The sequence below is a fragment of the Pygocentrus nattereri genome, chromosome 14 (genome assembly GCF_015220715.1).
Source record: "Pygocentrus nattereri isolate fPygNat1 chromosome 14, fPygNat1.pri, whole genome shotgun sequence".
Classification (NCBI taxonomy): Eukaryota; Metazoa; Chordata; class Actinopteri; order Characiformes; family Serrasalmidae; genus Pygocentrus; species Pygocentrus nattereri.
In genome coordinates this window covers 10,371,266-10,396,616 of record NC_051224.1, presented here as the reverse complement: position 1 = coordinate 10,396,616, position 25,351 = coordinate 10,371,266, and the positions used below count along the sequence as shown (strand labels likewise).

Here is a 25,351-nt window from a genome sequence, read left to right as displayed (position 1 = left end):
CAGTCATGTGCTCTTAGCACTGGCAATTGAACCGGCAACCTTCCGGTCACAGGGCCAGTTCCATAACCTCCAGCCCACGACTGCCCCCGGGACCACTAAATAGGGGCAGGTGATAGGAGACCATCAAAACTGTATATGGATGCCATAGCTGTGTATAATCATCAGCATAGCTCTTGAGAAAAATGGGTAAAGGAGAGAAAATGTACATATGTCAGATTTATTTGTAAGGAATTTTAAATGGCAAATAATACAAGACAAGAATTTGCTGATTTTTTTCTATAATAAAGTATTTTACATATTTTATTACCAACATCTTACATTTACAGTAAATTATTTCAATATTTGAAAAGCTGTGAAACAGTGTGACGAGGAATAAGCAGTTGAATCACTTAGAGTTTCAGATAAATGACACTGGAAACATTCATACACAGTGGTGTACAGACGTTTGGGCACCTCTGGTTAAATTACACATTTTGTTGACTTTTTAAATGAAAAAGAGTTAGATGACACACCCTCTACAGAGAACACACTTCTGTACATTTTACTGCATGATTATTGTTTATCTGCTTAACAAATTCTCTGCACTAAAACATTTGCGGAAAAATATTTCAGCTTATTCCCTGGAGAGAATTTGTACTTATTTTCACAAATAAAATCAGCAAAAGGGGTTCAAACTGTTGCGTATGAATGTACGTATGGTGGCATTACAGGAAGGTGTCCTTAATGACACCAGGCTGCTCCAAGGCTGCTTTCCTTCTAGCTGCTGCTTCTAGAATCTTCTTGCGAGGTCCCAGCTGGATCCGGATGCTTTTTAGATCATCATCTGAGCAGAGCATGAGGGCTTCAAGGTCCAACTGCTCACGGACGAACACAGGGGCAAAGTCCAGTAGGTTAACAGAATTAAGGAAAGCGTCCAGGGGTGAAGTCTCCTCTTCATCCTCGTCCAGTCCGAGCTCCTCCTGCTTCCAAGGCAGCTGCGAGTCCTCTTCTGAATAGTCCTCCAATCCTTCATCTTCTGTCTCAAACACCTCCTTGCGGATGAGGTATCCTAGGTCCTCTGTGTCGCCACTGGGGAATTCATCTGGCTCAATGCCCATTTCCATGGAGAAATTCTTTCGGAAAACCATGTTCCCGAGGCCGGGTCTTTTGAAAATGGACTCCTTCACTTGACCAGCACCTTCTTCATCTTTTTCATCTTTGAAACCTCCCATTCCATCTTCATCATCCTCGTTTTCATCCAGCTCGTTGAAGACATCTGTGAAGTCTGGCTTTTCTGCATTTCCATTCTCCTGCTTTACATATATAACATTGCTGTCCCCTTGTCTAGACACAGTTTCCTTGTCCTTCTTTCCAAACTTGCGCTGGAGGGTTCCCTTGATCGTTGCCTTGATAGACCCAGTTGTGTCTGAGGCGATGAGCTTTGAGAACTGCTCATTGACGTTGTTCATTGTGCCTGTGCTGGAGAGAGAAGACATGCTGGCTTCGGAGACAGAGCCACCACCACGATACATCTTGTCCATCTTACTCTGATGCCTCTTCTTGACCTTCTCGCACAGCTTCACCCTGCGCTCCGCATCTTTGACTGCCTGCTCCTTTAAGCGAGCCACTTTCTTTGCATTCTGGTGGGTCTGCTGAGAGGCGGCGTTGTCTAGGAAGCGGACACAATTCATCTGATCCCTGGAGGCAGCCACATCCATAGGAGTGTGGAAGTCATTGTCCAAAGCGAAGAGATTGGCTCCGAAGTTCACCAGGAAGCTAAGGATGTGCATGTGCCCGTTGGAGGCTGCATGGTGTAAGGGTGTGTTCCCCCAGATATCACTTCTGTCAGGATCTCCACTGTAAAACAAACACACAGTGTATCATTTAGATCTAAGGAGTCATCTGTGTATTCTTATATTCTTTCTTGTATTCTTTAACAACCTTGCACAACCTTGTGTTTAATTTGGGAATTATATACAGAATCTATAAAGATTGTGCTGTATCTTTGACATGCTTTATTAGTCCAATTGCATAACAACTTGTCATTCATTCCTAACTTGATACCATCCTGTCAGATGTTTTCATTCAAATCACAGCTGTCATATGATAACTTCTTATTGAAAAACACCAGCTGGCCTTTAAGATGTGTGAATATTTAGTGATGATAAAAATGATCCAAATTACTGCGAAAATCATCTCATTGCATTAACATGCATTCAAAGAATGATTTACGCCAACATATATACTCCTCTTAGCCCAAACATAGCTATTTGGAAAAGGCATATTTGGTGTCTGAATTTGCTATGAAGCTAATAGACCTAGTACAAAACTGAAGAAGACAACTTCAAACATCAAACATGTATTTGCCAATTGACTGTGCTTCTGGTGATTGGAGAATTGTATAAACTTGATTTTTTAGCCAATCATTCATTTAAAAGTAAGAATTAAAAAAAAAACTCTCTTCTAAAGTTACAATTTTAAAAAATATGGCATCTTGTTACAGCAACAAGGAACTGTAGGTCTTTACCATCTGCTTTATTATAGCTTAAATATCGTCTAACATAACAGCAAGTTAATCTGTAATCCATTAAGAGCGAAGGTCAATGTGAGGTCCAGCCATGCACGTAAAATCTGAGATAACAATATCTGCATCCGCTTATTTCTGTGTGTGTAGCATCTTTCCATAGTAATAACAGCTCAGCGCTGATAACGAAGGTTATTTCCAAGTCATCAGTAGCTGTCTACCTAAACCTGACATGGAAAATGGCCCTATTATAATAATCCCATTGGGGACCCCTGGTCAAATTACATATTTTGATGATTTTTGAAGAGACAAAAAGTGAACACAGCCTCTGCAGCAAACTACTAAACAATTTTTGTAAATGTTAATATGCAGCTACTGCAAATCGGATTGATTTAAAAATACTTCGAAATAAATTAAATGGTAATTGTGGCATGTGCCGAAGTCTAGACACCTTACGAAATTAGTACTGAGTAGCACCTCTCTGTCAGATATCACAGCTTACAGACACTTTTTGAAGCCAGCAAGGAGTCTCTCTGTTTTTGTTTCAGGAATTGTCACCCACTTTTTCATGGGTAGTTCTGCAATATTTTTGGGTTGTCTACATACAGATTTTCAAGTGCGAATGTGAGGGGCATTCCAAAAGCTTCAGCTTGTGTTTCTTGCAGTAGTTCATGGTAGATTTTGGGGTTTGTTGTAGATCATCGTCATGCTGTACAAGCCAGCCTCTTTTCAGCTTCAGTCCCTTGACTGGCTGCGCTACATTTTCTTCCAGAACTTGCCGATATTTAGTGGAATTCATCCTTCCATCTACCCATACAATACCCCCCCCCCCCCCCCCCCCCCCCCCCATATTTTAACGATGGCAAGATGTTCTTTTTCATTTGACAACACCTGTTTCCCAATGTCTCTGGCTTATCTAGATGTTGTTTTACATTCTTTACATGTTGACTTTTGAGATGAAGTTGCAGGTCAGGTTTCCTTTTGATGACACTTAACCCTTCCTTTAGGATCTTTTTTATTGGAGTTAAGCTTTGACTTTCTATTTCTAGACAGTAGAAATTGTGAGCTGGAAGCACTTTGATATATTTTTATAGCTTTGCCTGCTTTGTAGGCATCAATACATTTCATTTTCAGACCCTCAGCCAGCTGTTTAGAGGAACCCATAGTTGTTGAGTGTTAGCAGGAGATTTAAAGAGTCAGAGAATGTATGATGTCCTAGAATTGTCATCAGCTGACAATGTCTGACCTGCCTAACCAGTCCTAACAAGTCAATTAAGGCCTAATAAGTCCAGATTTTACAACTGGAAGGGTGTCAAAACTTTGGCACATTCTGGAAATTTTATCTATTTTTTTTCTTTTTCTTTTAAATTAATCACATTAACCTAACTGTTCATTAATATTTGCAGAAAAATGTTATTTTAGGGGAAGTTGTGTTGACATTTTACTGTTGACTTTCAACAAAATTTTTAAAAATCAACAAAATATGTCATTTGGGCACATTTACATACAACTGTTCAAGCTTTGTGGAACCATCAATACTGAAAAAGCTACAGAAGCATGAGAAGCCCTATTGTTTCTTATTTACATAATTCATTTGCCTCATTAAACACTTGGCATTGCTTATGGGAATACTAAGCAGGAATAGAGAATGGCAGATTGTAACACACTGAAACAGAAAAATGAGGCCATGATAATCTCTGGCAATCTGCAAGGATGAGCCTTGTTTATTGAGTTATGAAAGACAGAAATGGTGAATTTTAAACGTATTCACATCATACACACGCCTGGCTGTAATGTTTATAGACCGGAAGTGACCAGACTTACCATTCTTTTAAAGAGATAAAGTAGAATTATGGCTACCTTTGCACTAAGTGAAGTAATCTGAAGTATCCAATGACAAAAAAGGACACATCTGAGCATGCTGAAAAGCTTGCAGAAAACAAAATGTTATCTTGTGAGGTTAATTACAAGATTTCTTTTAAACAATACAACAAAACTATAACTTACTATGATACCTAATTTCTATTTACACATATCCTAAAAAATGTCCCTCTTCTTTTGCAACCAGTGCAAGACAAATCATGTCTAGTCTCTTTTCCTAAATACCTTAGATTTTTTTGTTAAGTCATGAGACACTACTATTTTCCCTCCAGTGGTATAAACAGAGTCTGTTAATCTGCTCAACTACTGGAACTGATTCATCCAAAATATATAACCTACAGTATGCATGTATGGTGAAGTGAACAAAGAGTAGAAAATAAAGCTCACCCTCTGCTACAGATAAGCTGAAGAGCCTCCAGTCGCCCATGGTAAGCTGCCCACAGAGTGGGTGTCATGCCATCCTCGTCAGGGGTGTTCAAATCCTTTTTAGTGGCCTCCTTTAAGAGATCCAAATAGCCATCAATGGCTGCTTTATGATATCTTGACATGACTGTGACAGATACTAGCAGGTTTTGAACAAAAGATTCGACTGTAATCAGGCACGCAGCTTCAGAAGAACATTTTCAGACCCCTCTCTTCTCTCTCTGCGCATCCAAAAGGAGAAGTATGTGGGGCTGAATTGCCCAGCCAGGGCGTCATTACCACTTAGTCAGAGCCATAAAACAAAGCAAAGTCCACCATTTGCTGTGACACTTTTCCACAGGGATACATTTTTGCTTCTCTTCATTGTTTTGTATGATAAAAATTAAATGTCATAAAACAGCCATATACTTGTTTATTAGGGCTGCACATTGTCACAATAACAATTAACAAATTATATTTTGTGCACAATATCACTGTAATTATATCACTTTTTGATTGTGTCATCGGCCTTCGCAGTATGGATAGTAGAACTGAGTGATATGTAAATGAACCTTTAACCAATCACTGAATGTTTTATTTTGTGCTTTGAATATCATGACCAATTACAGATATTCCCTGGATGTTTTTGGGAAGAATCAAGCCATTAACACACCCACCCACACACACACACACACTCACACCCACACACACACATCCCATCCTAAAACTATAGACAGTAATATGGAGTTAGTCCTCCTTTGAACCTATAACAGCTTCTACTCTTCTAGGAAGTGTGTCTGTGGGACTTTACAGTGCCCATTACAGAGCATCTGTGAGGTCAGACACTGATGTTGGGTGAGAGTGCCTGGCTCGCACTCTCTGTTCTAGTTCACCCCAAAGATGATTGATGGGGTTGAGGTCAGGGCTCTGTTAAGTTCTTCCACACCAAACTCACCCAATCATGCTTTTATGGACCATGCTTTGTGTACTGGGGCTCAGTCATGCTGTAACAGAAAAGGTCCTTCCCAAACTGTTCCACAAAGTTACAAAGTTGTTTTGGTAAGCCAAAGCAAGTTCTCCCTTCACTGTAACTAACAATAATAGCACTTACAGTTGACAGGGGCAGATCTAGCAGGACAGATATTTCACAAACTGGCTTGTGCCAAAGGTGAGATCCAATGACAGTGCCCTGTTTAAAGTCACTTTTAAAGTTCTTCAGCACAACTCATTCTACTGCCAGTGGTTGTCTATCGCAATTGCAAGGTCATGTGCTTAATTTGATCCACCTGTTAGCAAAGGGTGTGGCTGAAATGTCCCAATATCTTTGTCCATATCATGTGTATTTCTATATTCACTTTTACATATTGGAAAAAAATATGTAAAATATGCCATAACCTTTGCACAGGCCACATTTTATGCTTTATTTTTTCCCAATTATAATAAATACAGCAAATAAAAGTAATTGAGCTTTAAAATGTGCAGAAGGGTGGTCCCTGTAGAGGATGTTTTAGTGTGTTTTCAATATAAAAACCAAACAAACATGTAATTCAACCAGTCATTAGTAATAAATATAGTCATTATTTGGAGATACTTAGTCAAAATGTCAATAACAATTATTTTGAGAGTCTAAGTTAATATTCAGAGAAAATAATTACGACAAGATTCTTTGTTGAAAGTTTGACAAGCTTCTGCTATGAACAGAGGAGGAGAAAAAGAAACTGCAACACACAGCAATATGTACGATGTGGAACGTAACTAGAATATTAATCTACAGCCTTTTTGCTGATCACCTTTGGGAATAGTTTACTGGGAACATTTTTCCACAACATTTATCACAGTGACCTTTCCCCCGCACCAATCAGCTGCCTTAGTTTACTTATTAGGTTTCACACCTTGTCCGATCTAAAAACATCAAAACACTGGAAACAAAGCAACGACAGACCACCATGCTGAAAATCAAAAACAAATATATAAATAAAGAAGAAAATAAATAAATTAATTAATTAATAAATAAAACAAAAGTCTGTATATTTAATTGGGGAATCACCTGAGTACATTGATACTTATGTGTAAATATGCACAACACAGTCAAAATATTCACTGAAATTCAGGCTGACCTTCACATTTCAGATGGACCTCAGCATTTTCAGACCTAAGCCAGTTTTGAATTTGTCCATGCTTCTATCTTTTCACACTGAAAGAAAACATGCTTCATTGTTATTCCGACAAAAATTCATCCCTTTTGCTTTTGGTAAAATCGAATAGACCGAATATCTTTTCCTAACATGCTTAGCCATCTCCTCCTTGTAATCTGTTAGAACATATGTGCTTCTCAGTTGACTAGGTTAGTAATTCTTTAACAAATTTTTCTCCTGAATTTGGTGTTTACCTCCTCTGACCTAAAATTACAGCCACGTGTCTGCAGTACGGCGCCGTCTACTGTCGCCCACACGAACTTCACATTTAGGCCGCCATGGCCGTTCCCAGCAGCACACCCGGGCGGCAGATGGCGATCTCGAGTCATGTTACAGCAAACGACCAGAGCCGGTTAATGGACAACGCGGAAATGCGGGGCAGGTACTGAACCGTCGGTTGTTCGTTCTGACCACTGTTGTCATCCGTGAGAATGGACTGAAAATCCCAAAGGGAGCTAGAAGCTTCTCAGGACCAGCCGTTTCCATCTTAAACCGCTCAGAGTCGCATTCATTAGCTGCTTTCTGCTGCTCAGAGACCGCGAGCAGAATGTCTGAGAATGACGGAGCAGCTGTGGGTCTTCTGTCTTATGAGACTCTTGTCCACGCCGTGGCAGGAGCGATGGTAAGAGAACTCACCTCGACTACAGAGCAGCCTTACTTCACCCTTAGCAGTTCGTTTTAACGACAAATCTAGCAACATACAAATGTTCTGATAAGCTAGGAAGAGTTGACCCATGCAGATTTAAACAGACTGAATGTAAAGCGCGGCTGGGCGATATTCTGTAGTTATTTTGGTAATAGTCACAATTCTTAAGCGTATAAAATGCTGTGTGACATTACAAACCCACATTTATCCAGATTCCCCTTGTAATTCAGCTACTTTAGGGTTCACTCATTCCTAACCCAGTGCACACACATGCACAACATGTAGAATCTCACTAGATTGGGAGGGAGGGATGGATAGATTGGGACTTTGGAGCCTGACGTTACCATACCTAATGACAAGCGTCGGCCAGAGGGGTATTTAAAAAAAAAAAAAACTCCACTACAGCCAAATTTCAAAAACCCAAAAGTGTGAAAACAACATTCTTCCTTCAGTATTTCATATAGTGTGCCGCACTTCATGCAGTTAAACAGGACAGATTATGCTCTTTCTCCATGGCACATGGAAGGAGCAGGCACTGACCTTTGTCTGTTATATGCTCAAAAAAAGCATATCATTAAGTTATCACAATAACAATAAATGTCATCATATTGCCCACCCAACAGTTAGAGATGTCTTTGTGTGTCCAGATCTAATCATCAAACGTCAGTAGGTGATCTCACTAATGCTCTTGTGGCTGAATGCAATCAAATTAATTAATTTTAAAATGAATAATGACTTATGATTCTGAGACCTGATTGATCAGGATATTCATTAGAATCTGAGCCCTTGTTCGTAGTGACCAGTTATTGTATGTTGTTCACAGGGCAGTATGACCGCAATGACTGTGTTTTTCCCTCTGGACACAGCCAGAATTAGACTTCAGGGTGAGTTGCAGACATATTGTTAAATGATAAGTTGTTTTACTGGTATGACTTTGCTATGGAGGGGGTGTGAGTTCATCTTGATTGTTGCTTAAGAATTTACTGTTTGGTACTACAATGAATAAATTAACTAAGTTCTCATGATTCAGTGGACGAGACCCGGAAGTCCAAATCCACCCCTGTCATTCTGGCTGAGATAGCAAAAGAAGAGGGGATGTAAGTATTAAAAATCAGCTGATATTAAGGCTGCACACAGTTATACAAATATTTGATTTAATAATAATACATTACACTTCTATAGCACTTTTCAAGAACTCAGACGGTTTTTATAGAACAGCTTGTTTGTGAAGTTCTGTTGCCCTAATGCAAATGTTTACACTGCTAATGTTTATGCTGCCAGGCCAACCAGTTACTGACCTTTATTGTAGCGGTATAGGCTGGCCTGGTAAGAGAAGCAGTTTGTTGACTTTTGACCAAATAAAATGACATTGACCAGTATTGTCAGTGGTCAGAATGGATCCTTACATTTTGTATTGGTGTTAAAATGTGTATATCAGCTGGCTAATAATGTTAACCTTATGGTATAAAGTGGACAAATTTCACAGTTTTATACTGTCATGTAACATGTTACCCTTGTTTCCTCTTTGATTGTGCAGAATGTCTCTCTATCGTGGCTGGTTTCCTGTAATCTCCAGCCTGTGCTGTTCTAATTTTGTCTACTTCTACACTTTCAACTGCCTGAAGCGAGTGTTGGTCACAGGCAAGCAGCAGTCCAGGCCTAGCAAAGATCTGGCCATGGGCTTCATCTCAGGTGCGAAACACACGTGTTTTGTATAATCAGAGCTCAATTTAAAGAAAAAAAGTCCATCTCCTTTTGATGAATGCGATTTAATTTAGGGTGCCATATCAATATTCACTTTTCATTTGTTATGCTACGGGGTGTTTGAGATATCACTCACATCCTTTGTCAGGATTGGCAGTTTGCGTTTGTCTTGCCACAAAAACAAAGTTTCACCTTCTGGTGGTTGGCTTTTAAGGTGGTTGGCTAGTTTTTTTTGGTGCACTTGGCAACCCTGCTTACTATAGGAAATGGTCAAAAATACAGCATGATGCAAAACAAAACAACAAAAATAAGTATGATAAATGGTGTAAACTAAACACAGGTCTTTGTTAAATATGAAAACTGGTGATATGTTATAATCGAATAAATAATATTTAATCAAATAGAAAGTAAAAAAATAATATAAAAGTAATGGCATCCCCACTGCATCTTCAGAATGAGAACTGCTAACTTAGTGACTTTACTGCCAGCAGCACTGCCGATGCTACAGTGAGGTGTTCTGACATCATGCCATGACTTTCTAGATGTTGCTGGTAACTACTGTGAGTTTTTTTTTTTGTTTTTTTTTTTAATTATAAATTAAATACTCATTCAACAGCAAACATGTAGGTAAATTGTCTACCAATGAATATAGAGAGCAGTATTAAGTAGTTAATATCTTCCAATTTTGGATGGAAGCGGGCTACTTTGTACAGCTGAACATGTTGCCACAAAATAGCTCAGAGTCTGAACAGGAATGTAAGTAATCGCAGTGCTAACTGATTCAAGGGTTTCAAGGTTTCAAGGTTTCAAGGAGATTTTATTGTCATTCGCATCACATGGTACATGAGGTGGAACGAAATTAAGATCTCATGGTCCAGTTTACACCCAAGAGCTGTTATTAAAATAGATAAATAAATAGAAGTACACAAGAGAGGGAGAGTAGGAAGTTAGCAGCAATATGAAGTCCAGAGTGCAAGTTTGCTATAGCAGCATGATATTGACTTAGAGCAGTGGATAAAGTGTCTAGATAAAGTGTCTCAGTGCGGTTTAAAGTGACAGTGCCTGTAACAGTACTTGTTCTTGTAAGTGTCAGTTGGAATTTAGGAGCCTTACAGCTTCTGGTATGAAGCTGTTTCTGAGTCTGGTTGTTTTGCACTTGATGCTCCGCAGCCTCCTGCCTGAGGGGAGCGGGACAAAAAGTGCATGTGCTGGGTGGGTGGGATCCTTCCTGATGCAGGTAGCCCTTTTCCTGCATCTGGAGGTGTAAATGTCTGTGGTGCTGGGGAGGCTGACTCCAGCAATCCTCTGTGCAGCCTTCACCACCCTCTGCAGTGCTTTCCTATCTGCAGCAGAGCAGCTTCCATGCCACACGTTGATGCTGGAGCACACGACGCTCTCCACCACACATCTGTAGAAGGAGGTGAGGACTGCCCTCCCGAGTCCAGCTCGTCTCAGCCTCCTGAGGAAGTAGAGCCGCTGATGTGCCTTCCTGACCAGAGTGGAAGTGTTGTTGCTCCAGGTGAGGTTGCTGCTCAGGTGCACACCCAAGTACCTGTAGCTGTCGACCACTTCCACCTCAGAACCTCCAATGTGCAGAGGGAGGTGGTCATGATGGCCCCTTCTGAAGTCCACAATCATCTCCTTCGTCTTCTTTACGTTGATGCAGAGGTTGTTTTCTCTGCACCAACCCTCCAGGTGTTCCACCTCCTGCCTGTAGTTGGACTCATCTCTGTTTGTGATGCATCCAACCACTGCTGTGTCGTCCGCAAACTTCACCATATGACAGCCTGGATGGATAGGTGAGCAGTCATATGTAAGCAGTGTAAACAGGAGGGGGCTCAACACACAGCCCTGAGGGGAGCCAGTGCTGAGGGTTATGGTGGGGGAGGAGATGTTGTGGATCCTCACAGACTGCGGCCTGTTGGTCAGGAAGTCTAGGACCCAGTTGCACATGGAAGAGCTCAGTCCAAGTGAGGAGAGTTTTGTTATCAGGGTCTGAGGAATCATGGTGTTGAAAGCAGATGTGAAGTCCACAAAGAGCATACGATCATAGGAATCCTTCTGCTCCAGGTGGGTGAGGGCAGTGTGGACCACAGAGGAGATGGCATCCTCTGTGGATCGATTCCTCCTGTACGCATACTGGTGTGGATCCACAGTGACGTTGATGGTGGCTTTGATGTGGGTCTGAACCAGTCTTTCAAAGCACTTTGTTACTATCGGCGTGAGGGCCACTGGCCGGTAGTCATTTAGACCCGTCACTGCAGAGCTCTTGGGGACCGGGATGATGGTGGCAGTCTTCATGCAAGAGGGGACTGCTGCCTGGATGAGGGAGGCGTTAAAGATGTCCGCCAGGACGTCCGAGAGCTGGTCGGCGAAGTCTCTTAGCACCCTTCCGGGGATGTTGTCCGGGCCAGCAGCTTTCCGGGGGTTGATCCTCCTCAGCGTCCTTCTTACTTCTGCTGGTGATGAAAGCAGAGCTAACACAGATGGTTTGATTTCAGATCTCAGGCTGAAACAATATGTGTGTCTTCAAATACTGTATATACAAATACATTCGAATACAATGATTAAATGATTATCATAAAAAATAAAGTGGTTAGCTCATTATATAAGACATACTTTGTTCAAAGAGAATATGTAATTATAAGCAATCTAATTATAATTTAGAGTGACAGGCTTGAGTAGGGCTGAAATATATCATTGTTATATTGAAATCACAATTTTAAAGACTACAGTTTATATTAAAATTTATAACATTGTGTTGAATTTTAAGTGAGGGAATTTAACCTAATAGCATCACAAATTCTGATGAGACAGACCAATAAGAAGCAAACAAATGTGATATCATAACTACAACTAACTGGCAGTCTTTTGGCTCTACATTCAGTGTTCAGGCTTCAAGCCAGAAGAACTGTATTTGGGGGTGTTCTTGGTCTTGACCTTATTTTATAGAAAACAATTGGAATTTAAATCACAATCACAATATTGGTGAGAGAAATCACAATTAAGTATTTTCTCCTACCTTAGGCTTGACAACTAACTTGCTTATGCAAAGAAAGTCAGAAAAATTGCAAGGAAAAGTTGGAGACACCGCAACACCAGCAGAAGTAAAATGTCCTGCTTTTAGCTTCTTTAAGAATTGTAAACTCTCTAACTCGATATGTTCTGATATCTTCTACAGGGGCCGTGAACGTGCTCCTGACCACACCGATGTGGGTGGTGAACACTCGGCTGAAGCTGCAGGGAGTAAAATTCCGGAATGAGGAACTCCACCAGACCCACTACAAAGGCATTTTTGGTCAGTCTGAAGAGCACCGAAGAACACCTTACACAATCATTACTCCACTGAGGTATAGACTGTCAATGGAAACATGCATACCTCATCCACAAAATCAAAAAACTGTGGTCTGTTTTCTGTTGATCTGTGCACTGCCCACAAATGCATTGTTTCAAAGCTACATTTGTGTCACAAGTCAGAAGCTTTAAAAAACAAAAAAATCAAAATTCACATTTAATCTAATGGCAAAAATCGCACAGTTCAGTTTTTGTTCAGATTCAAACTTGAAGGAGTAGCTACAAAAGAAGACATTTGTGAGCAGAGCATAAATAGGCCAATAAACTGAAATTCCTAGTTTAATTGTTGGTTATTGTAGCTGAATGTAGTCTTTTAACAACAGGAACTGCAGCATAACCACAACATATACAGCATAAATTTAAAAGATTTTTCTACTCCTCTCCAAGATGCTTTCTCCCAGATCATAGCTAAAGAGGGAGTGGGGACTCTGTGGAACGGCACGCTCCCATCCCTGGTGTTGGTGTTCAATCCAGCAGTGCAGTTTATGTTCTATGAGGCCATGAAAAGGAGGGCAGGCCAAGGAGGAAGGAAGGTGAGCTGATTAGTATTTGTTATTCTACAGGACAGAAAATGATATACGGGAACCATTATAATTTAAGAGTCTTTTTTGGTCATTTAACTTGGCTAATAATTTGCCTAATAAGCCACCTTGCTAGTTAGATTAACTTAATGGCTGACACAAAACAAAACACACTGTTTTACACCTGGTCTCACACAAATGTATACATGTATCGTCAAGCAAAGCTTATATTTTTCTATGTTGAGTGTGAAAATACAAGCAAAAACGCTAATAGTGGTAGGCTTAGCTTCCTAAATTGGTCTGTCACCTTAGTAAACAGTTTACAAAGTAATAATTCTAAAAATAGCAATCAACACATCAAAATACCATCACATTCTGGTGGACTTACTATTGAAGCAATAGTGCTTGGTGACTCTCACTGCCTGTAAGAGTAAACGATTTTCCAGATAGTTGTTAGCTTCTGTAGCTAAGTGTTATAATAAGACAGAGACCCCCTCACTGTGACTAAAATGATTTATTGCAACTCTGCCTGTTTTTAAAAGCTGGAAACTGGGCGAATGTGCCATCACTTACTTGGGAACATTAGACGTTTCAGCCACATACAAGATTTTAATACAGTTGCCATGGTTTTTTTTCTGTTTACTGTTCCTTAAATTGAGCCAATTCCATGCTGACTGGATGTAAGTTATCCACCTGAAACTATAGCAAATCTTACGCTTACAAACTTTCTGGTCTGATATGTGCCAGGGAACACAAACATCAGCATTTTAATGTTGTCATTTGGCTTTATACTGATCTAGAATAAGACTAGAGAAACCATGGAGACTGGGACAGTATATTCTAGAGACTCCAAACGCCGAACACCAAATATTTGGATTTGCATTTGTTGGAGAACACTGGGTTACGCTGCTTTGGGCTCAGGCTATCAATTAATAACTTCCTCAATATTTATCTGCATTCTTTGTGCTGAAAATGCTGGACTTTGTTGGCTTACAGATTTCATCAGTTGAGATCTTCCTCATTGGTGCCATTGCCAAAGCTATCGCAACCTCCGCCACTTATCCACTGCAGACCGTCCAGGCTATTCTGAGGGTAAACACATTCTTCATTAGTTTATCACTGAATCTGGAGATTACCTTCTGAGCTTGACATTTAGTGTAAATTGCTCATATGCCACCTTCTTTGCTGTGGTTTCTTCTTCAGTTTGGCCAATACAAATCACAAGAGAAAGGGGGTCTGATGGGCAGCTTACGTAATGTGGTGGATTTACTAATGGACAGAATCAAGTAAGTTTATATGCACAAAACTGTACCAGCACTGCATATGATACAAGACGGCTCTTCGTAGGTACTTTAGTTAAGGCAAAGGTAAAATTTAGAACCATCATAACTCAAATAACCTTTTGAATGTTTGAATGGTTCTTTGCCGAGTTAATTTGTTCTTCTCTCTGATGAAGAAACAGTTGTTAATGCTTCTTGAATCTTTTAAAAATGGTTCTCTAGTAAAGATATTCCATTTACCATACCATTTACCCGTTTTGCCTGAAGTGTATAAACTGGTTACTGATAGTGATTAATCTGTAGGAATGTAAAATACATGAGTACATTAATGTGTCAGTCTGAGTGTTTTAAATACATCAATTTAATATTAGGATTGATTATAATTGATTTAGAATTTTTCAATAATGTACGTGGTGATTTTATGGTCAAAAATATTCAAACAATAGTAAAGCGTACTATATTTTTACATTGTTTTCACTACTTTAGAAATAGTCCCCCTCAGTCACATTTCTGTATTCAGGGTCTTCTTAAAAATAATTCTGAATGATGTTGAAATTAGAGATTTCATGAAGCATTAAATTATTTCCTAAATAACTGCAACCAAAACTATATTGAGGACAGAGATTTACTCCCCTGGTAAGTTGTGCAGGCATTTGTCCTTGAAGAATAACCCTCTTGTCCTTCTTGTTCTTATCTCTTTCACAGGAGAAATGGAGTGATAGGCTTGTACAAAGGTCTGGAGGCCAAGCTTTTACAGACGGTCCTGACAGCAGCTCTTATGTTTGTGGTGTATGAGAAGATTGCTGCAGTAACCTTCAAACTGATGGGCCTCAGTAAGAAACTAAAGCACTAAGATCTGTGGCCTTATAACAGTAAAGCCCTGAACCAGATACAGCCTTATTACTTACCTACCTCTCTAACCTGACTCAGGCACATGCCACATACTAAGTCGTACTAACTATGGCTTAATAATCCTGCGAGTCTTATCGACAGGGGTTCACAAAGTTTCAGTGTTCAAGTAAACATCACAAGCATTTTTGTGTCATTCAGAGCAAAATGATGGGCCTTTAGTGCTCTTTGTATTCCAAGATGGACAACTGTTAACAGCTGCACTTATTATAGGTATTTGCATGATCTTGATTATATAAACCATATTTACAGTGCACTTTTTTTTTTTTTAATTGTTCATAAAACAACTCTGATGCACATTCTCCATTTTGGTACTGACCATCAGTACATGTGACCAGTAAAGGGAGAAGAAGGCACTGTTTGTAGAAAAGAATGTACTTAACAGCACTGCTGACTTTTTTTATGCCACGCCTCAAAAGATCTGTATATGTCCTTGTATTAAATGCCCGAGTTAAATGTATCATTATACATGTGCAGTTAGTTTAGAAACTTAAAGTGGTGTAAAAGATTAACAATACCCATTTTACTCGTGTTTTATAAACATTTAATTTGTTTGACAGTTTTGTATGTGGACATATGTATGACACTTTGTAAATGCCAAGTATAAAAAAAAGTTTACTTTCATGTAAAATTAATATGTAATCACCATCACTTAATTTTTATTATCCAACAAATTATTCTACAGATTACTGAAGCTGGGGTTAGTCAATCAGAGCTACTTATACAATATAAACATGTTTACATTATAATATCAGTCTTCGCACTTGAATACCTTGTGTGTGATTCACCTTTGTTTGTGCAACTTTTTTTTCCTTTAATTTACTTGAATGTAATTTTTTTTGGTCGTGTTGAAATATCAGATATAGATTCCACTTGTAATAAAAAGTAGTTTTGTAGGGGGAAAAAAAAACCCTTGTTCATGCGTGCCTTATAAATCAAGAAACAATGAGGGTAACATACTGAATCTTACAACAAATTGTTTATTTACATTTAGCTTAATACAATTTATGTATAAAAGAGAGACTTAAGTGTGTATTGCTTTGTATTCTTGGATAGTTTGTTTATGAGACTTTAAAAGGCCCATACCCTACAGCTCAGAGGTTTTTACAAGGTTATATACCAAAAATCAGTCCTAATTCATTTTGACATGACCATTTTCCAACGTTTTCTCATCCCTTACAATTAAAAAGGATGTTCTTGGTGCTCTGCCTGTAAGACTGATATTGCTTGTATTGTGCATCATTCAAAAAGCGGTCCAGGCTGAAACACTCACTGTAACTTCAGAGTAAATGGGTGGGGCTAAACTGCTATAAGCTGAATAGGGAGATATGTAAATATTTCTTCTTGTGACATCACAAAAACAAGGCATTCAAAACAGGCTGTTTTTGCAGCAACAATCCTTACATCCTATGTTAAATGTTGATGAAGATTTTGGTTTTCCATGATACAGGCTCTTTAAAATGATTTTTGACCATATTAATACAACTTTGATAACAGCATACATAGAAATCTTAAACAATATGAGACACAGCCAGACCAAAGTGAACAAGGCCTGCTGGCATTTCTTAATATACCAAACAACTTCAAATTGGGTGGTAAAATTGTACCACAGCATTGGTTTACAATTACACATCACAGGGCCAACGTTATTTAATCCATTGATAAGAAACTTGTTGACCCACAGAAAGGCACAACCAGCTTCAGCAGTTAAATACATACAGATAACAGTTCATTTTCAGGGTTACGTTACTGGCGTGTCTCTGGATTGCGTTGGCTTGCCATTTCCTTAATATACCAGTCTGGCAAAAATGTATATTCAGAGTCTTTGTGAACAGAGAAGGTCACATCTCTGTGTGGTTCCCAAGCAAACAGGTACACTAATCTGAAACAAAATGTTAGGAAAAGATAAGCATGTATGCTCCACAATCAAGAGAAAGATACAAGTAAATCTGTGTAACAAGCAAAGTCCATACCTTGGGTCATCCTCCTTTACAACAGATTTCACAAAGGACAGGAAATCACTGCAGAAGTTCATGCAGACTGTTGGCTTCCAGCAGTTGTACTCATTCTATAAGGGAAATAGTGATTTACATACCTCATTTCCTATTATGATATCAGTGAGAAATTATTGCAAAAATTATACTGAAAATATTTAAAAACTAGAGCTGTAGATATGCACTGCAATGATGTAACAATGCTTTGTTTAGAAAGGACATTCTATTAATTGTGCCATGTAACCCTAACTGCACGGTTTAAACAGTCTGCAAATAATAATCACAAATCAACTCACTGCAGTGGTCCTCCTGTCTACCAACTCTAGCGTCATTAACCAAAAACATTAACCACCATCATGGTTATAATCATTTTGCTTAATTCAAATTATGTTCAAAATATCATAAAAATACAATTTATGGGACTGGGTTCGCAGTTTAGTATCAAATTACGGGCTGAATATATCATTACACCCCAATTTAAAAGCATTATACATTATATTGATAAGACATTTTACCAAACAAAACAAGAGTTTAAATAATTATGAAATTATCGGCACTGTTCCGACACATTCTGTAGCAGTACACTATTAACTCCCACTGTGATTATAAAAAAGACAGATATGATAATCTTGGCCTCTCCATGGATCACCACCTTATCGTGGTGGAGGGGTTTGCGTGCTTGAATGATCCTAGGAGCTATCTTGTCTGGAGCAAAAGCTCCTGGTAGGGTCTCCCATGGCAAACTGGTCCTAGGTGATAGGTCAGACAAAGTGTGATCCATAATAACCCCTATGAAAAGACAAGAACAGGATTTGTGTACCCTGGCCGGGTACAGGGTTACCGGGGCCCCACCCTGGAGCCAGGCCTGGGGGAGGGGCTCGCCAGCGAACGTCTGGTGGCCGGGCATTTACTCATGGTGCCCGGCCGGGCCCAGCCCGATGGAGTTACATGAGTTCCCATCGACCCACCACCAATGGGAGAGGCAGTAGTAGGGGTTCGGTGCTTTGTGGATCGGGCAGTGTCCGAAGGCGTGAGCCTTGGCGTTCTGATCCTCGGTTGCTGAAACTGGCTTTTGGAACTTGGAACGTTACCTCACTGGCGGGGAAGGAGCCCGAGTTGGTGCGCGAGGTTGAGAGATACCAGCTAGATATAGTCGGGCTCACCTCAACACACAGCTTGGGCTCTGGGTCCAATCTCCTTGAGAGGGGCTGGACTTTATTCTTTTCTGGAGTTGGCCATGGTGAGAGGCGGCGGGCAGGTGTGGTGACTTCTGTGCAAACCACAGTTTGTCCATCAAGAACACCATGTTTGAACACAAGGATGTCCATAAGTGCACATGGCACCAGGACACCCTAGGCCGCAGTTCATGATTGACTTTGTAGTCGTGTCATCGGACTTGTGGCCATGTGTTTTGGACACTCGGGTAAAGAGAGGAGCTGAGCTGTCAACTGATCCCCACCTGGTGGTGAGTTGGTTCAGGTGGTGGGGGAAGATGCTGGTCAGACCAGGCAAGCCCAAACGTATAGTGAGGGTTTGCTGGGAACGTCTGGCAGAAGAACCTGTCAGATTGATCTTCAACTCACACCTCCGTCAGAACTTTGACCAGATATCGGGGGAGGTGGGGGACATTGACTCAGAATGGGCCATGTTCCGTTCCTCCATTGTTGAAGCGGCTGACTGTAGCTGTGGCCGTAAGGTAGTTGGTGCCTGTCGGGGCGGTAATCCTCGAACCCGGTGGTGGACACCCCAGGTGAGAGATGCCGTCAAGCTGAAGAAGGAGTCCTACCGGGCATGGTTGGCCTGTGGGACACCAGAGGCAGCTGGCAGGTATCGACAGGCCAAGCGATTTGTGGCTTCAGTCGTCGCCAAGGCAAAAACCTGTGTATGGGAGGAGTTTGGTGAGGCCTTGGAAAGTGACTACGTCGGTCCGAAAAGATTCTGGCAAACCGTCAGGCGACTCAGAAGGGGAAAGCAGTGTGCTACTAGCACTGTATATAGTGGAGATGGTGTGCTGCTGACTTCGACTGAAGACGTCATTGGGCGGTGGAAGGAATACTTTGAGGACCTTCTCAATCCCACCGACACGTTCTCCAGTGAGGAGGCAGAGTCTGGGGACATGGGAATAGGCTTGTCCATTACTGAGGCCGAAGTCGCTAAGGTAGTTAATAAGCTCCTTGGTGGCAAGGCTCCAGGGGTGGATGAGATCTGCCCTGAGTTCCTCAAGGCTCTGGATGTTGTGGGGCTGTCTTGGCTGACACGCCTTTTCAACATTGCGTGGACATCGGGGGCGGTGCCACTGGATTGGCAGACTGGGGTGGTGGTGCCTCTTTTTAAAAAAGGGGACCGGAGGGTGTGTTCCAACTACAGGGGAATCACACTCCTCAGCCTCCCTGGTAAGGTCTATGCAGGGGTACTGGAGTCCGGCTTATAGTTGAACTTCAGATCCAGGAGGAGCAGTGCGGGTTCCGTCCTGGTCGTGGAACACTGGACCAACTCTTCACCCTCTCCACGATTCTGGAGGGTTCATGGGAGTTTGCCCAACCAGTCCACATGTGCTTTGTGGATCTGGAGAAGGCATTAGACTGTGTTCCCCAGGGTATTCTGTGGGAGGTGCTTCGGGAGTACGGGGTACATGGCTCTTTGCTACGAGCCATTCAGGCCCTGTACAAACAAAGCAGGAGTTTGGTTCGCATGGCCGGCAGTAAGTCAGACTCGTTCCCAGTGAGAGTTGGGCTGCCCTTTGTCACCGATTCTATTCATAATTTTTATGGATAGAATTTCTAGGCGCAGTCAGGGGATGGAGGGTGTCCGGTTTGGTGAACTCAGGGTCACATCGCTGCTGTTTGCAGATGATGTGGTCCTATTGGGGACATCAGGCCGCGAACTTCAACTTTCGCTGGATCAGTTTGCAGCCGAGTGTGAAGCGGCCGGGATGAGAATCAGTACCTCCAAATCCGAGACCATGGTTCTCAGACGGAAAAGGGTGGAGAGCCCTCTCTGGGTCGGGGATAGGCTCTTGCCTGAAGTGGAGGAGTTCAAGTATCTCGGGGTCTTGTTCACGAGTGATGGTACAAGGGAGCGGGAGATTGACAGGCGGATTGGTGCTGGGTCAACAGTGATGCAGGCTCTTTACCGGTCTGTTGTGGTAAAGAAAGAGCTGAGCCATAAGGCAAGGCTCTCGATTTACCGGTCGATCTACGTTCCCACCCTCACCTATGGTCATGAGCTTTGAGTAATGACCGAAAGAATAAGATCGCGAATACAAGCGGCTGAAATGAATTTCCTCTGCAGGGTGTCTGGACTCTCCCTTAGAGATAGGATGAGAAGTTCAGTCATCCGGGAGGGACTCTGAGTACAGCCGCTGCTTCTTCACATCGAGAGGAGTCAGCCGAGGTGGTTCGAGCATCTGGTTAGGATGCCTCCTGGACGCCTCCCTCGGGAGGTGTCACAGGCAAGTCCACCTGGGAGGAGACCCCGGGGAAGACCCAGGACTATATCACCCAGCTGGTCTGGGAGCACCTCGGAATCCTCCTTGGAGAGTTAGTGGAAGTGGCTGGGGAAAGGGAGGTCTGGGCCTCATTGCTTAGGATGCTGCCCCCGCGACCCGAACCCCGGAGAAGCGGAAGATAATGGATGGATGGATGGATGGATGATAATCTTGGTCATCAAAGTCATTAAAAATCTAAACAATACAAGTGTTAGTGTTTTATACCCAAAAAAATTGATTTAAAATATTAAATCCGGTAATCACCCCATTCATAACCATACATTTCCAGATTTCCTTTTATATCATCCTAATTTGAAGGGATAGTCTCTTACTTTATAGTCAAGTTATTAATCCAAACAAACCTTGATGAGCTGGGATATTTTAGAGATGTGGAACGTCTCTACGGAAACCACTACTCCATCATGGTCTCGAAAGCCAGCAACTATTCGTGGAACTCCAGGAAGAAATGACTGTGCCCACCATTTGAGCAGCTTGTATCTATGAGAGAAATATAATACATTTTTTTTCTTTTATTGGCAAAATGACTAACACAAAGACAGCACTATGCTTACATGTCAGTCAAATAATAGTCACAATCACTATTTGAGGAATAAAAAATAAACCCTAGCTTAATATTAATATGTTCTATCAACCAATATCAACCAAAAAAAAAAAAAAAAAAAACAAACAAATTAAGACTACATCTAGTGGCCAAAAATCAGCAAAACCATAAGGACAGTCCAAAGCAGGGGTGTCTAACTCTAACTTTAGAGAAAAAAGGTCCAGTGTAGCTGCAGCACACCTCAATTGCTCTGCACTGCAGCCACACTGGCACTTTATGGATAAGACAGACCACCCCTGGTCTAAATGCACACCTGTGGAAGTTACTGCGCTGTTTTGGGGTACAGATTTCAGCAGAAGTTTTGAGCTCAACGTAGCAGGCTGGAGCTGGAGGAGATTTGGGGTCTTTGTCCCGACAGTCCACCTCCCCAGAGAAAAGCAGCTTATGATCAGCCAGACGAGTCTGGACCACAGTGCAGAAAGCCTCATTTGTGTTGACCACTCCACATCCATCTGGAACACTATGCACATCATCTAAAAAGAAGAGAAAAGCAAAAATATTAAAGAGGTTTGTTAACTGCTGTAGAGGGTTTACTTTTTAGCTAGCTTACTGTCCAGAATCAAAAAAGCAAACATCAAATATATCTTGACTGATCAACAACATCTGAGGTAGTTGGAAAGGTATGTAAATTTGACATTTTGCCAAACTGTCACTTTGAGAGCTTCTTTCAAACTAGAATTTTTTTCAATCCATTTTGAAAGTCACTGTTATAATACCTGCACAGACGTACTGCTCAAACTTATAACCCCAGTACATCATCTCCTCATGCCTCTCCGTGCGGTTCTCTCTGTTCACTCGGGCAGCCTCCGTCTCCATTTCACTGATGTAAAGAGTGCCACCGAACCTCGACACTGCCAGCAGCCATCCCTCCTGAGTCTCATATGGAGTGGTCAACAGCTTGGTTAAATGGCCTCGCCATGTCACGAAGTCTACACCTAGAGTGCTGGAGATTAATGTGGTTCAGTATTTTCTGGCACACAGCCCAAGACAGGCCTTTTTTCAAACAGTAAGAGAGTCTGATGTGTTTTTTTTTTTTTTAGAATTTGAATTCAGTTTTTGGGATGTCATAAAAACCACATATATCCCCCTTCTAGTGTAGGAAGGGGGCAGATGGTCCTATTCAGCCTAAAGCAGTTTAGCCCTGCCAGTGCACACTGAAGTTAGAAGGTTTTAGCTCTGACTGCTTCTTAAATAAAATACAACACAGGGCCAATCAGAACAAATGTCATTTACATATATCAAGGAACAGTAACAAAAATAGCCTGTATATTAGTGAGAAGGATAAGGAGAAAATGAATGTACTTTTGTCATTTAAGGACAAGACAAAAAAAACTGCAGAAAACAAGCCCATTTAAGAGCCAACGGATCATGAGGTAACTAGCGAACATCCTTACCAGGGTGGTGATGTGGCAGCATTTCTTGAGTGGAGTTTGACTCTGTTCTCCAGAATCCACCGTAATAAATGGTCAAGCCTCTCTTTCACACTTTCATCCCTTTTTATAAAGCGGTCGTGGTGACCGTCTCTCAGGTTTAGTTTAGGGCTTTTACCAGGGTCGGAGTAATACCGGAGCTGCCTGGAGTCGCTGAAAAAGTTACGCTCTGAATCCAGAGAGAAGCATCCTACTTCCACAGGCTGTTTGTATACTGGAAAGTCCCGCTCGTACAGTTGTCTCCGTGTACTCAGGGACTGGGGAACTGAACAAAATGTTTGACCACCTGGTCGAAAACGTTTAGAAGCACATCCCTCAGCGTCTCTGTCTCTTTTATGCTGGTACGAGGCGCCTTTACCGCTTCGGGGAGCGTCTGGGTGCCGTGCTTTATCGCGGCGATGCTCCATGTTTTAATAATTTGCTACTGATAATTTGCTACCATTTCATACCCAGACACTGACTCGTATCACGACTTAATACAAGCTCTTTAACCATTCTGATGCATTGTGGAGGATTTACAATGAGGTATATCCAATAACAGCTCGCTATAGCAGACGTTACGTACATGTAACTTATCTAGCTAGCTAACGCTACCAAAGCTACCAAAACACAGCATTAGCTAGCACTGGCCACTCAACGAGTTACCTCAATTTCTCTGCTGTTTTAGCTACAGCTCAGAAATATACGTTAATAGATAAAGCCGCTTACACTCTTAATGTTAAAAAGCACACATAGAAGATTTATGAAGTTAAAAGCGGTCTGGGCAAAAGACGATACTGTCTCAGCAATGAATGCTTAGCTATTTTGATTTTTATGGGAAGACCCGTGACCCCACCGGCAGCAACTGGCTTTCAAAATAAAAGACATACAACTACAAATTATTAGTAAAAGTATAAAGTATTGTTTGTTTGTTTTGCTGTGAATGTTAAACACGTTACTATATAATTGGTGGCATTGCATGTATACTTATAGAAAATATATATTTCGATGGAATCGCAGGATGTATTAGACACACGCACATATGTGTATAACATAAATGCATCTAGCCTAGAGAAGCGGAAGAGAACAAAAAGGTCCGTTAAGCATTGTTCTTCTCTTTTTAAGTTGGTCTAAAAACAAAATGCTAAAAGACAGAAAGAAAGTAGTGCGAGCAACAGTAAAGCAGTCCAGTCGGTGCTAGAAAAAAAACAATGAAATTAAACAGAAAGATGAAACTGAACAAAAAGATTCCTAGAACTTTGTCGTTGGAGGACTATTCGACAGACTCCTCCCAAACAGTACGGAGCCCCGCGAGTGACATCCTGCATAATAAAAATAATGCGCGGCCAAACTTAGTAAGGTGTGGGAACCAGATAAGTAAGTCGTGAACACGACTTCACGCTTTACTAAGTCATGGCCACGACTTGATCATCTCATTCCCACACTTTACTGAGTCGTGGCCATGCATTATTTTTATTTATACAGGATGCCACCAGCGGGGCTCCGTAGTTTTTAGCTTAATGATGTGCAGTTGTGTTGTTGGTACTATTCTGTGCTGGGCTGTGGGTTTAGTTTGGTGCAGTGTTAGTGCTACTGTGAAGGTACGGAGCCCGCTGGTGATATCCTGCATAAATAAAAATAAGTCATGGCCACGACTTAGTAAAGTATAGGAACGAGATCCTAATACGTGGCCATGACTTAGTAAGCCATGATCTTGTTCACACACCTTACTAAGTCATGGCCATGCATTATTTTTTATTTATAGAGGATGTCACCAGCAAGGCTCTGTAGTGAAGAGAAAGTGTATGGCTAAGAAAGATATATATATATATATATATATATATATATATATATATATATATATATATACACACACACACATATGTATATATACTAAGCTCTACAGAGTATATATAAGCTCTATAGAGTAATTTAGTCACAAATATCACAACATATTGTCAATATTATTTGTGTGAATGTATTATATTACATATTTCATGTTAGTTTTACTTAGATCGGGTGAAGAAGGCAATTCCTATGCTGATTATTTCTATTTGGTTTATTATTTAATTGAAGTAAAACACATCAGAGTAGTTCAGACTATTCTAACCACGTCTGCTTTCTGATCAATAAACCAAAGTCTTTCCTGTCTTCTTCGCTTGTGATCAGAGGCTAATTACAAATTCTTGCAGGCTTGAAGAACTACAGCTGTAAGGGATTAGAGAGAAACTTGATCACTAAATCCTGCTTTAAAAGCTTTGTCCACTAGAGGGAGTACAAGATACATTTAATCTCTCCAACTAAACTTGACAAAAATGGGCTGTGGAGCTGTGCAACTGCGTTCTCTGGAGTGCCACATCATCAAATACCTGTGATGTGGGGCAGCATTTGTGACCGAGAACTAGTCATCCAATATCAGTACCTGACCTCACTAATGCTGTAAT

The 25,351-nt window shown here is 41.1% G+C and overlaps 3 protein-coding genes across 3 annotated transcripts; 1 reads left to right on the top strand and 2 right to left on the bottom strand.

Annotated features, from left to right (window-relative positions):
• Positions 1 to 220: 220 nt before the first annotated feature.
• On the bottom strand, positions 221 to 5,029 carry anks4b (ankyrin repeat and sterile alpha motif domain containing 4B). Its single transcript, XM_017684212.2, has 2 exons — positions 4,772 to 5,029; positions 221 to 1,836 (listed from the first exon to the last, which is right to left on the bottom strand). The coding sequence occupies exons 1-2, from the start codon at positions 4,930 to 4,932 to the stop codon at positions 705 to 707; spliced, it is 1,293 nt and encodes a 430-aa protein (XP_017539701.1). The 5' UTR covers positions 4,933 to 5,029; the 3' UTR covers positions 221 to 704.
• A 2,281-nt stretch (positions 5,030 to 7,310) lies between these two features.
• LOC108412891 (peroxisomal membrane protein PMP34) lies at positions 7,311 to 16,598 on the top strand. Its single transcript, XM_017685124.2, has 9 exons — positions 7,311 to 7,603; positions 8,451 to 8,511; positions 8,658 to 8,724; positions 9,165 to 9,319; positions 12,513 to 12,629; positions 13,073 to 13,218; positions 14,203 to 14,298; positions 14,410 to 14,492; positions 15,192 to 16,598. Exons 1-9 carry the CDS (start codon positions 7,529 to 7,531, stop codon positions 15,337 to 15,339), a joined length of 948 nt encoding a protein of 315 aa, XP_017540613.1. The 5' UTR covers positions 7,311 to 7,528; the 3' UTR covers positions 15,340 to 16,598.
• dxo (decapping exoribonuclease) lies at positions 16,038 to 23,851 on the bottom strand. The gene is made up of 6 exons (XM_017685113.2): positions 22,893 to 23,851; positions 22,215 to 22,441; positions 21,752 to 21,971; positions 21,239 to 21,374; positions 17,369 to 17,463; positions 16,038 to 17,277 (listed from the first exon to the last, which is right to left on the bottom strand). The coding sequence occupies exons 1-6, from the start codon at positions 23,333 to 23,335 to the stop codon at positions 17,142 to 17,144; spliced, it is 1,257 nt and encodes a 418-aa protein (XP_017540602.1). The 5' UTR covers positions 23,336 to 23,851; the 3' UTR covers positions 16,038 to 17,141.
• Positions 23,852 to 25,351: the final 1,500 nt, after the last annotated feature.